The sequence below is a fragment of the Herpailurus yagouaroundi genome, unplaced genomic scaffold (assembly GCF_014898765.1).
Source record: "Herpailurus yagouaroundi ecotype Mexico unplaced genomic scaffold, PumYag 164, whole genome shotgun sequence".
Lineage (NCBI taxonomy): Eukaryota > Metazoa > Chordata > Mammalia > Carnivora > Felidae > Herpailurus > Herpailurus yagouaroundi.
In genome coordinates this window covers 4,547,967-4,566,972 of record NW_024412405.1, presented here as the reverse complement: position 1 = coordinate 4,566,972, position 19,006 = coordinate 4,547,967, and the positions used below count along the sequence as shown (strand labels likewise).

Sequence of the window (19,006 nt, the reverse complement as noted above, 5' to 3'; positions counted from 1 at the left end):
CATTCTTCTTAGGCAATGCTCCAACGGTAATAAAGAGAATATTCCCCAGTGGACGTCCCTGCGGCCTCTGAGGACATCTGGTTTTCTTTCCCACTTAGAGACCGTTCATGAATCACTCTGCAGCGGAGTGCACTTCAGTACTAAGCACTTGGCTTATCTGACCTGCTCATTAATTCTTTGTGTTACACCAGCAGGAACCTCGTTCTTTCTCCCCTGCCCTCGCAGAGTGGCCCCCAGTGGCCCAGCTCGGGCCACACCGCAGGGAGCTCCTGTAGTACCGCAGGGCTCCACACGTCCCGGGTGGGCCGGTCCAAACCCTGAGTCCCGCCTGGCGGGGAGATGCCAGGGGCCCGTGTGTGTGTGTGTGTGTGTGTGTGTGTGTGTGTGTGTGTGGAGATGCCATTAGAATTCTTACAGATACTGAAAGTGAAATGAGGAAATGATTGGGCAATCGGATGGAAGGGCCGGTGCCAGGAAGACCTATCACCCACTGGGGGCCGGGATGCAGCTGGGCAGACGCGGGGAGACCCCGGGGAGCTCTCCCGGGGGCCACGGCACAGCCAGGCCATGTAGTCGGTGTGGGACCTCAGCAAGCACCGCTCACAGGAAATGATCCCTTCCCTGCGGCCACTTTCTCGAAAGGCCCGGACCTTCCAAGTCCCCCGAGTGCCATGGAGGGCTGCGCGGAAGGCGAGCGGTCACGCCTTCGTCCTCGCCCGGAGAGGGGAGAAGAAATGAAAGTGAAGGAGCCTCCCGGCTCGCGCCCCAAAGACGCAGCGCTGCTGGCCGTGACCCTGCTGCTGGCGCTCACGTCCTGCTGCCTGTCGGTGGTGTCCCTGTGCAGGGTGGCCGTCTTGCAAGCCGAGCTGGGGAGCCTGCGGGCGGAGCTGCGGGGGCTCCGGGAGCCCCGCGAGCTTCGGGCTGAGCCGGGCCCTCCCAGGGCGGGGGCCGCAACCCCCGGGGCGTCCGGCGCGCGCCTGGCCCCCGCGGTCCCTAGCGCGCTGAAAGTGAGTGCAGCCGCCGCAGCCCGTCCCCCGCCCCCCGCCACCCCCGCGCCCCTGCGACACCGGGCTGTAACTTGGGGTTTCTGTCTCCCCAGGGGATCTTTGCACCAGCCCCGGCGGGAGAGAGCAACTCCAGCCAGAGCGGCAGAAGGAAGCGCGCCGCTCTGGGTCCCGAAGACACAGGTACGTTTGGGGCGCGGAAGCACTTAGCAGACGGGATGCCGGAGTCCGCGGGTGTGCGGGTGTGGACCCCGGCCTCCGGGTTGGGGACCCCCTCCCCTCCACGAGCGCTGAGCGGTGCCCGGAGGCTGTGCACGTGGCCTCTACAGCACGTGTGGCTTTTGTGGCACAGCCGGCGCGCCGGCAGGTGTCTGTCCCCGACGAGCGGACTTGGAGGGCTGGGCCCTGCCTTAACCACAGAGGAGGGGAGGGGGCACAGGGTCTTCCTCGGATGGGACACACCTGCGTCAGAAGCCCTGTCCGTCACTCGAGGAGAAGAGCGCCGCGCGCTGTATCCACCTGAGTCCCGGAGGGTCAGGTAAAGATACACCTTCTCTGAGGGTGCGCTGCGCGCCCTGGGATCACGCCGGGAGCAGGTGTGCGGCCGCGATTCATTGTGTTTATTGCTCTAGGTTTAAAACAGACTTTGTTTTACACACACACACACACACACACACACACACACACACACACACACGATGCTCTGACTGTAAACGTATTTTTCACTGACTGCCTTATTCATGGAAAAAAGTCTTTCCTGTTTTGCAAAACCATGATTTTTATAAATGCTTTGTGTCAATTACCTTTAGTATCGCTTTGTGTCTGTTAGACACAATTGACTTTAAGCAAATATAGACTACGAAACACTCATATTTTTACTATACTTGAGCAGGTGAATTGTTTTCATACTTTGCATTTTATCATCTGTACTTTGTACACAATTGAAAAAACACACCATATATATACTACAGCATATTTTTGCGTTCACTTATCGTTATACAATAAGCATTTTCCTTCTTTCTAAGTACTTCTCACACATCCACGTTAGTTCGTTATCATACAGTTATGTCACATGATCATTTCCAAAGTTGGTGCGCAGATCTCTTATTTCCGAGGAATTTTATGTGTTCCATATAAATTCCATAGATGAAATATCAGAACTAAAGAGGATGAACATTTATTACTGCCATGTTGCTTTCAAAGTGAGTTATAAATGTGTACAGTCAGAAATGCAGTGCACAAGGTCTCCACATTCTTACAGCATTTTATTAAAATTTATTCTGGCTAGTTTAGTAGTTGTCAAACAGTATCTCAAATGTAATCTGTTGCTTGCTCTAAGAGAAGGATGAATTTGTTTCTGCATATTTGGGTAACTTCTAATTTTATCACCTGCTAATTTTTATTTCTGGCTTCCCTCATTTATCCTAATATTTTTGTGATTTTGAATAAGCTCTATGTTAGACATACTGTTTAACAAAATTTGGGTGTAACTGTTTTCATATTTTGCTTTTTAAAATTCCTGCAGAGATTTTACATCTGTGTATTTAATGTGATAAACTTTTCTTTTTGATTTTCTCTACTATATCAAAGCTGAAAATATATGTATTTGTAATCTCTTACACAGCCTAGTCTATAATCTGCTACTTTGACTTTTTCATAACTTAGTGTTTTAGTTTGGTACTTAACTCCTTAATCCTTGTGGCGTTTATTTGGTGGATCACATCGCACCAGTTTTATCTTCCCTTCTTCTTTTATGTTTTCTTACCAAACTGCTATTAAATATAGCTAATTTCATGGGATGCTTATTTTCAACTTGTTTGCATTGGAAAGCTTACTGTGTTAATATTAAGTCTCTCATGAATCTATTTTGAGACTGTTTTTTCATTGATTTATTATTCTGTTTATCTGTATTAAATAAAATATTTTAAGTATTTTGTAACATAATGAGCTTTAATATCTAGTAGGGTCAGAATGCCTCAATCATCTTCAGCCTCTGTGCTACTACTCCCCAGCCTCTGCACATTCATCTTACAAATAAGCCTTAACTTTACCATTGCAGAGAGGATACGGGCTCATTACAGCAGATTTAAGAAGAAAGGACGTTGAGTAAGAAATTAATTAACTTCCGGAGTCCCACTTTCTCAAAATACCCTCTATTATATTTTAAAATTTCCTCCCATGTGCACATTTTTACAAATATGTGATTTGATGGCATCCACAAATGATACACTGATTAAAATTTTTCCGTAAATAATTTGTAATTTTTAGGAAGTTTGGAAAGTAAGAGAGAATTCTATCAAGTGAATCAAAATTTACTTAGTATCTAAAACCCAGATGTAATTGCTATTGTCATGATCATGGTTTGCCTAAGATTTTTATAAACCTTTCATATAGTATATACATATATATATATAGTATACATATATACAGTATGTATGCATATGGATATATCCTATATGTGTATATATACAGTATATAGTACATCTCTCTCTTTCTCTTTCTCTCCTTGTATATATACTCATAACATTCATAGATGTGAGATGAAAGGTTTGAAGACGAGAACCTTAGTGACTGCTCATATCTGCTTTCCTTCCTCATCAGTGAAACTGGCTTGGATGTCGTTTTAGACGCCATTCTCTTTTTTTTTTCTCTCTTATTTCATATATTTTCTATTTATTTTTCCCCGTAGTATATTTATCATATTCAGTAAAATTTCATAATATGTTTGTTTGTTTTTTAATATGAAATTTATTGTCAAATTGGTTTCCATACAACACCCAGTGCTCATCCCAACAGGTGCCCTCCTAGATGCCCATCACCCACTTTCCCCTCCCCCCCTGCCCCCCCCTCCCGTCAACCCTCAGTTTGTTCTCAGTTTTTCTCTCATGCAGGGAAAACATATTTTATTTAGCACTAAAAAAATATGTGTATAACCAAGAGGGTTTCTGAAAGCCCATGATTTTATTTTTCTGTTTGGTAGCATCCTTTTTTTTTTTTTTTTTTTTTTTTTGGAGTTGAGAAAATGCTGAACAATTTGAATCTATACAGCTTTCTTTGTTTCTGTTTATTCTACTCTATTCTGATTTAAGTAAGGCTCAAAAAACCTTAGGTTCTCCCTTTTACTTTCAAAGTGTCCATTTATGTTCTTATGTATTAATTTTCCAAATACTTTATAGATCGATTGACATTTTTGGTTGGAATTTTATAAAAATTGTAATTCTGTGGAAGAAAATGCACTCTTACGGTGTTTTATTTATATATCCAAGAATGCTTAAATGCGTGATATCTCCTTACTAAATATCAAAATTTAAATTTCCCAATTGTATATAATTTTCCCTATGTAGGTTTTACGATTCTTTCATAGTTAGTTAGAAAAGGTTTTCTTGCAATTTTGGAGTCCTGGGATTTTCAAATGGCTCATTAAACTCTTTAAAAATGTACAGAATTCTCACGGGGCGCCTGGGTGGCTCAGTCGGTTAGGCGTCTGACTTTGGTTCAGGTCATGATCTCACGGTCTGTGAGTTCGAGCCCCACGTCAGGCTCTGTGCTGACAGCTCAGGGCCTGGAGCCTGCTTCGGATTCTGTGTTTCCCTCTCTCTCTGCCCCTCCCCCAGTCATGCTCTGTCTCTCTTTGTCTCAAAAATAAAAAAAAACATTAAAAAAGTAATAAATACTGATGCATAGGGGCACTTGTACCCCAATGTTTATAGCAGCACTCTCAACAATAGCCAAATTATGGAAAGAGCCTAAATGTCCATCAACTGATGAATGGATAAAGAAATTGTGGTTTATATACACAATGGAGTACTACGTGGCCATGAGAAGGAATGAAATATGGCTCTTTGTAGCAACATGGATGGAACTGGAGAGTGTTATGCTAAGTGAAATAAGCCATACAGAGAAAGACAGATACCATATGGTTTCACTCTTAAGTGGATCCTAAGAAACTTAACAGAAACCCATGGGGGAGGGGAAGGAAAAAAAAAAGAGGTTAGAGTGGGAGAGAGAGCCAAAGCATAAGAGACTCTTAAAAACTGAGAACACACTGAGGGTTGATGGGGGTGGGAGGGAGGGGAGGGTGGGTGATGGGTATTGAGGAGGGCACCTTTTGGGATGAGCACTGGGTGTTGTATGGAAACCAATTTGACAATAAACTTCATATATTGAAATAATAATAATAATATTAAAAATTAAAATGTACAGAATTCTCAAAAACGAATGCAGCATTCAATCACATGGTTATTTTTAAGCCACATCCACACACATATTGGATGTATACCTAACAGAAATATAATTTTATTTTAGATTTTTTTTAGAATACTCTGCTTTCTACCTCTGCTACTCAACGTCAGTTGCCATCATTTTATGACTATGTCAAAAAGGTTCAGAGCTAAGTATTGCTAAATGACACTCCAGAATGTCGCCCATTTTTATTTTTCTAGAAGTCCAACCTAAGTTTCACACAGGCACTTCAATTTTCCTGCATGTATATTCGGTTTGTGAGTAAGCTCCGGCATGTTGGGCTAGAAAGCCTCCCTTCAGCACACAGCATGCCTAGAATCACATCAGTATTTGGTGTCACATGCTACCTGTGGGGTTTTTGCCTTGTCATTTGTACGTGTCCTGTCTGTACAACTAAAGAGTAGAGGCTTCTGTGGTATGGGCCATATTTCCTCTACACATTCATCGTGATATTTGCACACAGTGGGTGTTCTATGAATATTTGCTGATGGATCTTGGGCTCACTATGAAGTAAGATGCTGTGATTTGGCAATCATTGGGAGGGGGGGTTTTCCCATATTTCTTCACTTCTCAGGTTTTGATCAGAGGCCATCTTATGCAATTTTTTAACTTGACATTTAAAACAACGAATTCACCAAAGAATGAATTTGATCACAAGGCGAGAGTCTCAGGGAGAGTTTGAGAGCCCCTTGCCCCCGCCTTGGTTCACCGGGTAGAGGCACAGTTTGGGCTCACTAAAAGTCATAGAGACACTCTCATAGTCAGCAATCTAACTCTAATTTCGTGGATTTCTGGTTTTAATGTTTTGGTTTTAACTGAAGTATTGTTTACATACGGAGAAGGGCACATGTCTTAAGGTTACAGCTTGGTGGGTGTTCACAGACTGAATGGCAGTAGTTGAAGGGGCGGACATCACTGTCAGCCTGCGTGCCCACTCGGTGCTCCACCCACTCCTCCCCGGGGTAAACGCTTTTATTTAATTGCGCAGGCTGGTTATTTGGCTCTTGTTTTGTTTTTCTTTATGGTGTTGTGTTTCAAATGGAGGTCTTATTAAGTTTTCTGTGTTTCATAAGATAATTTCTGATTGTAGTAGAACAAACAGAAATGTGGGGAAATCCAGGATCAAAGAATTGCCAGATGGCTCCTATTAGCCAAAAAGCTCACTTTTAAGCCCGTAAGTGTATTTGGAGATATTCCTGATTAAAAATAATAATGAGGGGCGCCTGGGTGGCGCAGTCGGTTAAGTGTCCGACTTCAGCCAGGTCGCGATCTTGCGGTCCGTGAGTTCGAGCCCCGCGTCAGGCTCTGGGCTGATGGCTCGGAGCCTGGAGCCCGTTTCCGATTCTGTGTCTCCCTCTCTCTCTGCCCCTCCCCCGTTCATGCTCTGTCTCTCTCTGTCCCAAAAATAAATAAATAAACGTTGAAAAAAAATTAAAAAAAAAATAATAATGAAAGCGCTATGGCTTTGAAATATTACATGTTAAAGTTTCTTCACAAATGGAGTCATAATGATCAATGCTGTCAGCTCTCATGTTCGCTCTAAGAACCTAGAGATAACCATCCTAAGAATCCATCAGGACGATGAATTCTTTCAAATGGATACCCGCTGAGCTAAAACAGTTTATTAATAAACAGTTTATATTTATTTAAGTTTATTACTAAACAGTTTATTAATCAAATCAGGTGACCTTTATATTTCCCCCCTTGTTATTCAGTAGGGAATTTAAAAGTTAATAGAAATACATGTGTTTTAGGGCGCCTGGGTGGCTCAGTCGGTTAAGCCTCCCACTCTTGGTTTTGGCTCAGGTCACGATCTCATGGTTTGTGTGCTGATAGCGTGGAGCCTGCTTGGGATTCTCTCTCTCCCTGTCTCTCTGCCCCTCCCCTACTTGCACTTTCTCTCTCTCAGAATAAATAAATAAATAACTTAAAAAAAGAAGCTCATGTGTTTTAGATGATAGAAGTACAAAAATTATTTTTATTGATAATGTTTATTATACGTGTCTCATTTATAATAGCAAAATAGTGTTGACAACATGGAACAGAATATAAAAACAAGAGTGGGAAAAAAATTACCCATCTTTCTTTCCTCTGCTAAATAAATATTTACTGTAAGATTTTGGTCAATCCGCTTTACGTTCTTTTTCTCTCCTTTTATAAACTTTTTTAGTTGGGAATTATTTTAGAATTACAGAAAAGTTGCAAGAACACGGCAGAGAGTTGCCATATACCCCTCATCCAGTGTCTCCTGTTGTCTTACGTTACCATCCTTTGTCATAACTGCGAAACCAACGTTGGTACTTAACTAAAAGCTGAACTCCATTTCGGAGTGTTCTTTCATGAAACCCATAGTCCCTCTCCTTTGTAAGGAAAGGTGGGAGGTCGGAAAGATCTGTAACATCCAGGCTTTGTTTCACTGAGATTTCCGGCAGGGCTGTATCTTACAAGACTGGAAAGTGAGTGTTGAAAGCATATATGGTGTAGAACTCAGCCATCCAAGTTGTACCAGAATTAGGCTAACTGGAGGCTCTTACCCAGTAAGGGTGTGTTCCTTCCTAGAACAGAAACAGCTGGCTGTTGTCATGGTGATCTTTGACCAGAATCTTCCCCAAGTGCTATTTTCCCCCCCTGCTTCAATAATGACTTCTTTTTCAGTGTTGCAAGAGCTGGCTCCCATTCAATTCCAAAAGCAGTAATAAAATAAAATAGTGACCTCACAACCAAATATCTGAACCCTGTTCTTGTCAAGTTTAAAGTTTTGGGAAGCAGAAGAACCAGGAAATGAGTCAATCAAAGCAGCCAAAAGTGATGTTGTGTCTCTTCCATGTATGCCGCGGGCCTGCTAGCTTTCAAACTCTATTCTAGGTGTTGAGTGTTGATTAGAAAACACAACAGATAAGTTTCCTGCCCCCTGGAGATTGCATTGCAGTGAGGTGGAAAGACACAGAAAGTAGTCAATAAACATGGTTAATGAGTACGTAACAATACTAGAAAATGGCAAATATCATGAGGAAGTGAATGATTTAAGGGGCAGAATTAACAGATTCGGCAGTGTGAAGGATGAGGAGGGGAGAAGATGTGTAAGGAGAGGTCAGGAAAAATCTTTCTGTCTCTTCCTGAAGATTCAATCATTCTTTATTCTATCACCTTAAAAAACTTTTGTGGGAATGGGTAGATATTTAAAAAATAAATCCATAATGTTGAGGAATGTGTTGTTCTCAGTAACCCTGTAGGAATGGATATTGGTTTCAATGTTTATTATTTTTATAAGTCAAGTCCTATTTAAAAGAACTGTATTGGACAGCTGTATCTTTGTTACGAACAGATTTTGATGGGGCGGGGGGACGGGCTAGATGGTTGATGGGCATTAAAGGAGGGAACTTGTTGGGATGAGCACTGGGTGTTGTATGTAAGTGATGAGTCAATTCTACTCCTACTTCTGAAACCAATATTGCACTGTATGTTAACTAACTAAAATTTAAATAATACAAAATAAAAATAAATAAAAGGTATTCTCATTTTTTAAGAGCTAGAGAAGAAACAGATTTTTCTCAAATATACAGGAAGCATCCACTGGGCCAAGGTCTGGGGTGGAGACTCAAGAATATATAGGAAAGTGGAGAAAAAGACTCAGTTACTGGGTGTTTTCCACGCACAAGCTCTGGGTTGGGCTCTATGACATCATTTACCTTCTCAGTAACCCCTGTTAGGTTGGCATTATTGTCCTCATTTTAGACGAGAGACTTGAAGCCAAGACATAATCAGTCCCTTCTCTCCACAAGCTAAATATTGAGTTGGAGAAATTAAACAAAATTAATGTAAATTTAAAAATAATAAACAAACTCTTTAGCCTTTACGAAAAGCATGTGTAAACTATGACTTCACTTGGTTCTCGCAACACCACTATGAGAAAACTATTGTTATTCTAGAGATAAAATATTTTAATTTCATATTAAGTATTAATTTCATGATTAAACAGCTAAATTGGTTTGAGAACAAAGGTTTACATTCGTTATATGCTAACTATAAATTCTGAGTTGTTTTCCACTGTGCGAGCTATATGCACTTAATGTTTGTGTAATACACCAGATCTGACAAAAACTGTTGGGTCTCGAAGAGATCTAGACCGTTATTAACATTAGTACCAACAAGAGGACAACGGTCTATGGTATTATAGGATGTTAGTTCAGATCACAGATTGAAAGATTATTAAGACCATGATGGATAAGAGCTGAGCTGAGTTTTGAAGACTGGCTCAACTCAGGGAAGAAGAGACAGTATTCCAGGGCATGGGAACAGTAATGGAACAGGAAGTAGAAAAGACACAAGAAGAGGTCTTACTGTAGTAGGTGGAACCATCAAAATACACACTAACACCTCGGTATCGTTCCTTTGCTTGGATATTTGCAAGTGTTTATTGACTGCGATGTTTTTACAAGTTCAGGCTTTCTCCTCCTCTTTCTTTTTTCTTTTTCAAGCTTTTAAAAATTTTTTTATTTAAACCCAAGTTAGTTAATGTACATTGTAGTGTTGGTTTCAAGAATAAAATTTAGTGATTCATCACTTCCATATGACACCCAGTGCTCATCCCAACGAGTGCCCTCCTTAACGCCCATCACCCATCTAGCCCATCCCCCACCCACCACCCCTCCAGGAACCCTCTGTTCTCTGTATTTAAGAGTCTCTTATGGTTTTCCTCCCTCTCTGTTTTTATCTTAGTTTTCTTTCTCTTCCCCTATATTCATCTGTTGTGTTTCTAAAATTCCACAAATGAGTGATATCATGATATATATCTTTCTCTGACTGACATATTTCACTTAGCATAATACATTCTAGCTCCATTGACATTGTTGCAAATGGCAAGATTTAATTCTTTTTGATTGCTGAGTATTATTCCATTATATTCCATTATACATATATGTATATATATATATACATATACATACATATGTATGTACATATATATGTACATATATACATATATATACATATACATATTCCATTATATATGTATATATATCTTATATATGTATATATATACATATATATATACATATACATATTCCATTATATATATACATATATATGTATATATATCTTATATATATGTATATATATATATATATATATATATACCACATCCTTTTTTAAAATTTTTAATGTTTATTTATTTTTCAGAGAGAGAGAGAGAGAGAGAGACAGAGTGTGATTGGGGGAGGGGCAGAGAAAGATGGAGACACGGAATCCAAAGCAGGTTCTAGGCTCTGAGCTGTCAGCACAGAGCCTGATGCAGGGTTCGAACTCACAAACCGCAAGATCATAACTTGAGCCAGAGTCAGACACTTAACCAACTGAGCCACCCAAGTACCCTTCTTCTTTTTTTAAAAACTTTATTTATTTTAAGAGAGAGAGAGAGCACAAGCAGGGTAGGGACAGAGAGAGAGGAGAGGGAGAATCCTAAGCAGGTCTCACGCTGTCTGCACAGAGCATGATGCAGAGTTTGAACTCATGAACCATGAGATCATGACCTGAGCCAAAGTTGGACACTTAACTAACTGAGCCACTCAGGCATCCCTATACCACATCTTCTTTATCCATTCATCAGTCAATGGATATTTGGGCTCTTTCTGTAACTTGACTATTGTTATATTTATATTGCTATAAACATTGGGGTGCATGTACCCCTTTGAATCAGCATTTTTGTATCCTCTGGATAAATACCTAGTAGTGCAAATGCTGAGCCGTATGGTAGTTCTATTTTTAATTTTTTGAGGAACCTCCATACTGTTTTTCAGAGTGGCTGCCCCAGTTTGCATTCCCACCAACAATGCAAAAGTGTTCCCCTTTCTCTGTATCCTTGCCAACATCTGTTGTTTCCTGAGTTGTTAATGTTAGTCATTCTGACAGGTGTGAGGTGGTATCTCATTGTGGTTTTGATTTGCATCTCCCTGATGAGGAGTGCTGTTGAGTATCTTTTCATGTGTCTGTTGGCCATCTGGATGTCTTCTTTGGAAAAGTGTCTGTTCATGTCTTTTGCTCTTTTTTTCATTGGATTATTCGTTTTGGAGCTCTCCTCCTCTTCCTAAAGCCAGGCCATTTGAGATAGAGAGGGGAAACAACTGTAGATAACTGCTCTTTGAGCTTCTGACATGGACTGTGAAGTCACACTTAACAGCTCACCTTTTTTCTCGTTTCTGCTGCTCTAGAACATCTTCTGGGAAATAAAGAGTAAGAAATTTTAGAGAAATACACAACCATTTGCTTGAAAAAATGTATCATAGTGTGCTACCATTCTACAGATGAAAATTCAAAATCCTTATTATTGAAGATTATCTGGTATGGAAAATGTTTTTCAAATAACCCTGAGCCCAAAGATTGATTATTAGAGGGTCCAGATATCATGGAAATGATGGGGTTTTTTTTTAATAGAATCTATTTTCTCTAAAGCAGTAATTTAATTTGACTTAACATGTATTATGAAGTTGGATATAAGGAGGAGGGTATTTTTAAAGTTTATTTGTTTTGGGAGAGAGAGAGAGAGAATACAAGCAGGGGAGGAGCAGAAAGAAGGGAAGAGAGAGAGGGAATCCCAAGCAAGCTGTGCACTCTCAGTGCAGAGCCCAATGCAGGGCTTGATCTCACGAACCACAAGATCATGGCCTGAGCCAAGCTCGAGAGCTGGACATTCAACCAACTGAGCCACCAAGTGCCCTTTAAGGATGAGGTTCTTAAGAATCATTTGGAAAAATTGCATATTGTTATATCTTTTTTTTTCTGAATTGTGCCACAGATTTTTTGTTTTTAGTCTGATATAAACCAGATGCTGTGCAAATTTGTAACTGATAGTTCTTAATGTCAAGTGACTCAGCCTAGGGAAAGAGACAGTAATAGAAACAATTAGGATATATAGTGAAATGTTATTTCAATAGATGTATGTGCAAAGTGTAGTGGGATCAAATAGTTAGCTGGAAGGATCAGGGAAAGAGTTGATATTTGGCCTGAGCCCTGAGGGATGGACGGGTTTCACCAGATACTAAGGTGAGGAGTATTTAGCCAGGCAGAATAGCACATACGCAGTCTTGGGAGCGGGAGGATGAACTTCTGTGCTTCTAGGTGTGGGAGGGTAGAGGTCGTGGGGTTGTGAAGGGAGGTTTGGGTTTTGTGTGCAGGGGAACCCCCTTGAAGGAGTTATAAGCATTAGAAGGACAAGATAAAATTCTGGTTTAGGAAGGCAAATCTGAGGAAACGCAAGCGATGGAGTAGAAGTAGTAGAAAAGCTAAGAGGCACAACTTGGTGAGCAAGTGTTAGCGTCAGGAGAACAGTGAGAATAAAGATCTGAACAGACCCACCACACTTGCTCCTCTTGTCGGGTTTGATTATTCTCTCGGTCTCTGTCTGTCTGTCTGTCTCTACCCCCTTCAGCCATATTGCTGTATCTCTCCAACTTTAGCCTTTGTGTATATTCATGACTATTGACTTTGTGTGGGATGTTCCTACCCCCTTCTTTCTTCTTTTCTTTTAAAAAATATTTTTTTAATGTTTACTTATTTTTGAGAGAGAGAGAGAAAGAGAGAGAGAGAGCGAGCAGGGGAGGAGCAGAGAGAGAGGGAGACATAGAATCCGAAGCAGGCTCCGAGCTCCGAGCTGTCAGCACAGAGCCCATTGTGGGGCTCAAACCCATGAACTGGGAGATCTAGACCTGAGTTGAGTCAGATGCTTAACCAACTGAGCCACCCAGGCGCGCCAAACCCCTCCTCTCCCCCCGCCCCCACCCTGCCGCCCCTTCTTTTTTCTAATTTCAGTTTAAGTGTCACTGTTCAGGGAAGCCTTCCTGATTGGGTCAAAGTCTGGCCACTGTATTGCTCTTACAGCTGCAACTTCCAATGTATCTTTCTGATTCTCATTCATACTTGTTCCTCCCCCTAGATCGCAAGCTCCACGGGGGTAGAGATAGTGTCTTTTCTTTTTCTTTTCCTTTTTTTGCTATTCCGAGCACAACGCATGACCTAAATTTAGTGCTCAGTAAAACTGTTGGATGAGATAAACGACAGACGGAATCCACACTGAGCAAAAGTTGAAAAATTCAAACCATTAGAACTTGATTATTTGTTGGATTTCAGGATTGCAGAGGAAGGAATCAGGCATGTTTACAAAGTTCCTAGCTTGGGCAACTCAGAGGATACTTATATCCACTAAGAGAAAACAGAAGAATAAGAGGCGTGTGGGTGTGAGGAAGACAAAGAAATAAATTTGGGTCATGCTGAGTTTGAATTGTCACTGTGGCAGCCAGGCAGAGATGTCCAAGGCGACTTGGAAGGTGTAAGGGCTGGCTGTGCAATTCACTGATAGCTTTCTCCAAGCATTAGGTATATTTTTGTGTTTACCTTCCTTGGCTTCAAGTATGTGTGCATATCGTATCATGCAGCTAATTTTCATCACTGGTAAGTTACCTATACCCAGTGCCTTCTGAGTATACACCATTAATAATGAGAAGTGTTCTAAAGCGATGGAAGGAATTCATGGTAAAAGGGGGAGGGGGAAGCCATATCCTGTGGAGTTGATGACTCAACTATAAAATTAGTCATTTTAAATTAAAATGTTTCATCAATTGTAAAATGAAATAACTTAGGAAGATGGCATTTTGTTTCCTGGGGTTTTGTTTTGTTTTGTGTTTTACTCTTAGTGTTTATGAGCCAAGACAAAGGACTGCCATTTTATATATCCTTACAGTGCTTTAGGCATAGAAAATACTGAAATCAGGAGTGGTACCTGGCAGTGTGACAATGTCCAATTAATGCTTAGGACTCTGTACACACACACGCACGCACGCACGCACGCACACACACACACGCACACAGACACAGTCTTCCATTCAGATAATATCTTTCTTTACTGCTATCAACTGTCGTGATTTCTGTTTTGCTCTGTCAACTTCTTTCCAAAACCCCCAAAGAACCAGCACCCCTTTTTACTTCCTCAGGGCCATTGTAGTGCTACCACCTTTCTGAATTACCCAGAATTGAAAACTTGTTTTTATTATTAGTTTTTAATTTTCCTTCAAACACACACTCAGTCACAAACTTTTAATTTTTTTTCACAATTTATCTTGGATGCTGTATTTATATAATTGCTTTGGGGATCAAATCACCCTTATATTATATTTATGCCAGTCAACAGCTGAACCTTTGTTCTCACTCTTGTCCGTGTGGCAACTTAGTCTCCACAAGGACACATGTATGACGTTTCTCAAGCACAACATATATCAGGCAGGCCCCTGTGAAGATTAGGAATTTCTATTTTCTTTTTCCTGGTAAGTCAAATACATACTTCTCAATTTAGCTCTCTAGACATACTTTTAAAACTCTGTTAACTTGTATTGGCAAACTGGTTATCGCCAATCAAATAAGAATTTATAATCTAGTTTTTCACCCCTAAATTCTTGTATTCCCATTCCAATAGAAATGTTTTTCCCCAAATCATGCTTTCTTGAGTTTCCTCATAAACCTGTGTTCATCATTAGGTCAGTATTGGGGTCTTTATGGAATTTATCCTGGTTAAACTTTTCCAGCCACTGATTATTTATTCAAAACTAGCTCAGGAAAAATCAAACTGTGTTTCTCATGACCTCATACACTGAATGGTAAGGTATACAGAAATAAAAGAGAGACATCGCCTTCAGGGTCCTCATTCTTTAAAACCTGTGGTGCACTAAGTAAGAAGACAGAAGGAGGAAGGGACACAGGAAAATGCAGGAAGGACATCTCATCCAGACTGAAGAGCTTGGAAGAAGGTTGAATGAGAAGAGTAAAAAGGACTACGAAGGAGGAGTAGGTGTGGATCATATGGATGGGGCAAATGTAATGGGAAGCGCACTGTGTTTTCCACTGGAGTTATGTATAATCTGCGTAATTGCAGTATTTATGCTGGTTGATATTAGATCGAACTTTTGTTGAAATAAAGAGAATAAACCCGATCCCAGTTTGAAAAGGTTCGGATCCAATACAGAAAACAATACAGCAGATACCAGCAATCCCGTAAACTTTCCAATCCCTTTTTCTATTTAAATGGTGTTTCAAATGTAACATAAAGGTTATACGCAAACAGATGGCTTTCAAACTCAAGATGTTTTCCGTAGGGAAAATATTTCAACGCTAGTCTAGTTGTGAGGTTGGTTGGATTTTATTGTAACAGATATTGAGCAATAGCAAATTATTTTTGTTCTGAAAACTCTTATTTTAGGAATTCTCTTTTGTGAACTGTTTTGGCCGTCAATATCATATATTTGTTTTAGAAATATTTTACACAAAGTTTAATATTATGGATAAATATTATGCTGTAAATTTGTACTTAACAAGATCAATTTTCCTTTTTTTCCACACATCATTATAATATATAATATATACATTTAGAAATATGCGTGACCCCATCACACACAGGAAAGTTTTAATGTATGCTATAGCCTTGATTCGTTAAGAAGATAAATTGTTCTCAGACTCTTCAAATTTCCTTCCGTTGTAGTAGAGGGAAAGATGTATGAAGACTTTTAAAAACTAAACACAATCGATGAACATCATACTTGCTACCAATCTTGTGTTTCTTACAAGACTGTGCATTCTCAGAACTCTTGTGGTTGGATATCTTTGCTACTGGGAGAGATGAAAAAGTGTTGCTTTTTTGACCCACTTTTTGTGAGTGACAATCTATAGTTTAAGGTCACATCTGTGTTGAATGGGAAAGTCCTAAAGGACTATTGTACGAGAGAGAAGATGACAATGGATATAGAATTTTCTAAAAAGGAAGAGCTGAAAGTGAAGAGGTAAATAACATTGATAAGGTTGATAGGACCCAAGCAGCATCTCTGGAAGCCAGAATGGGAAGTCCTCTGCTGATTTCCAACAAAACTCCTTCAGAAGCCCGGTGACTTTCTCTGGAGTAAGGAAAATTAATGAATGGCACTGGCTTCAGTGAGCATAATTCAAATACTGTTGTTGAACTTTTCTTTTAATATTCCATTTTCCTTTCTGAAGAGTATTTCTTGAAACACACTTTTCCCTCCGTAGTGTATTTTCTTCTAAAAGTTAGATTCCTGCTACTACATGATAGAATAGATCATTGTTTCTTGACGTGTAGGTTGTAGCCAACTGGAGTTGGGCTGCGGAGATTAAAACTTTAGATGTTTTCTTATCAGTTTGGTAGCCTCAAGGCATCAGTCTTTCTCCAAACTCCTGTGGAGTTTTGGGTAAGTGGTCAAGAAAAGGGTTAGTTGAAACAGGGGGTAACCTGGTTATCTCTTTATTGGGTGAATCGGATCTTTGTGCTCTCCTTGTGGGCTTCCATCATGGGCCCAGTTAACTGGGTTCAGTAAAGAACAAGAACAAGAGTGCTAACACGGCGACTGCCGTAATAACCAAGCTTGATTTCGCAATTATTGCCTATCAGGAGTAGTACGCAATACTCCACATGCATTATCTCATTTAATCTCTGTGTACACGTACATGTGCCGCAAAGGAAAGATGGAACGTTTGGAAATTTGACTTTGACTTGTGTCAACATCTGCCTCTTCTTCTGTGTGGAAGAAAGATTAAAGCTTCACATGCTCTGATTGACCCTTGCATCTGTCACAGAACTGAGCAGTAAGCCCTTAAGAAGTGTTTGTTAGAGAGATAGGAACATGTTTCAAATAGGTTTAGCAGGGCTCCCCTAGATCCTGTGCACGCTCCTCAGACTTTCACTGCTTTGGCTGTTTCGTTAAATCCTTTCTCTCAAGCCGCCCTTATTCATGACCATCTTGCTACTGTTGATGCTTTGACATATTTGTCGTGGCAGAAGGTCTGTCAGCGTAACAGCACTGGCTCACATTTTCCCTATGGCATAGACATGGCTCCCGTTGTTTTGCAGATCCATAAAAGAATCACAGAATAGTCCAGAATGTTCTGCCTCTGCCAAAATCAGGTTTACATGAAAACGTGCTAGAAAAGTTTCAGAGTCATACAAGAATTGCAGTTGTTCACATGATATTTCCACCTTGAAATACCAAGGGAAACTTGATAACAGATTTTCTTATGTGAATACTCGCTGTATTCTTTGCAGGCCTGTGTCTTTACACAGCTTGGGAAGAACTTATCACGATTACCTCTGTTACTCCGTGTTGTAAATATCAGAATGTTTTCAGTTAATCAACTGAAGCAGAATTCACTGTGTCAAGCTCTTAAAATGTGTACAGAGAGAAGCATGCTCTTAATATCCCACTTCAACTCGGAATAAAATACTTACTGGATAATAAAAACTCTAAACTAGTATTTTCTTAATATCAAGTAGGCATGCTTAAATTTCTGTTTTATGATTTTCAGAGATATTTACTGCTTTGTTTTCTGTTCCCATGGAAAATGTCCTTATTTTGCGTTCACCTGGAGGCATTTGTCTTTATTTAACAGAATAGTTCTCTCTTTCCTTGAATATTTTCTGGAATATTGTACATGTGATAAGTGATGCGATGCGAACTGATGCTTCCCAGAAGTTTTACTGATTATGCGGTTTCAGGGAAATCTCCCATTTTATTTTTAACGATGTTCCCTCTTTCTTTCTTTCTTTTTTTTTTTTTTTTGGTCCAAAACACTTTACCAAAAGCCTGACTTTGGCTCCAGAGTGAAATGGGCATGGTTTCAATTCTGGCCCCGTCACTTCCCGCTGCAGGCCCCGAACAAGTTGTTTACACTTTGCAGGACTTAGTTTCCAGGATGTAATTTTTAGGATTTTTGTGAGATTGCCTGTATTTATATCCGCTCAATAAATGTTAGCAATTGTTTTTATTTTCAGTAATGTTAATATTATTAGCACGACCACTGACTTATTAATTAGCGTTAGGGATTTTTTTAAACAAAAAAAAAATCACTTTGGAATATTCTGGTAGTTTGGTTCATGTCTATGATAGACTTGAAAAACACATAATAAACTCGCTTTCTGTCCAGGCATAATATTTGAAGGCAAGTTACGGTGAACAATAAAGATGATATACTTACCGTTTTTCAACAGTGTGTAGGGTTTTTCTAAACCATGAGCTTCAAGGACATATTCTATTTTAAGTAAAATTTATAATAAATATCTGTGGGCAAATTTCACAAAGTAATTGTAGAACAATGTGCAGGAACCGTAGGAGGTAGAATTGGCTCGGTGTTTCTGGAAAAATAACTTTGTGGACTCAGGCACTTTTCTTCCTTCCCTTAGTGTTCCTATTCAAGTAACTAAAAGGATATATTTTTGCTTTTCAGTCATTCAAGACTGCTTGCAACTGATCGCAGACAGCGACACACCTACTATACGAAAAGGTAATGAGATGGCCCCCCCCCCGTAACTTTTCTACTCACACCTCTAAGATTCTGTTCAAACTTCATCACGAATCAGCTGTTTTCCTCAACTTCTTAGAATCAGGTGTAAAGTAAGAAATTTAACCATTATCAAAATGATTGGGTAATAAATATTTAGGCGAATGTAATAATCCAACAAGCCGACTTATCTTAGAGACACTAACACTTAGAGATTTAAAATAATTAGCCTATGATCAAACAAAATGAGTACTAAGCCGAACTCAATTTTTTATTTTTTAGAAATCATTTTGGCTTCTCTAATGACTTGAGATCTTCTTCACAAGTATTAATTCTCCTATTTGTTAGGTTTTAGAGATCTTAACAGGATGAAGATAGAACTGAACAGGTCATAAATATTTTATATTCATTAATTTATTAATAAATATATCGTATGT

At 39.9% G+C, this 19,006-nt stretch overlaps 1 protein-coding gene across 1 annotated transcript in view; it reads left to right on the top strand.

Annotated features, from left to right (window-relative positions):
* Nucleotides 1–258: 258 nt before the first annotated feature.
* Nucleotides 259–19,006, top strand: part of TNFSF13B (TNF superfamily member 13b) — a 33,239-nt gene continuing 14,491 nt past the window's right edge. The window contains exons 1-3 of the mRNA XM_040487093.1: nt 259–1,007; nt 1,100–1,187; nt 18,516–18,572. Of these exons, the coding sequence (XP_040343027.1) occupies nt 456–1,007; nt 1,100–1,187; nt 18,516–18,572 (697 nt within the window). The 5' untranslated portion in view covers nt 259–455. The remainder of the gene's footprint in view (nt 1,008–1,099; nt 1,188–18,515; nt 18,573–19,006) is intronic.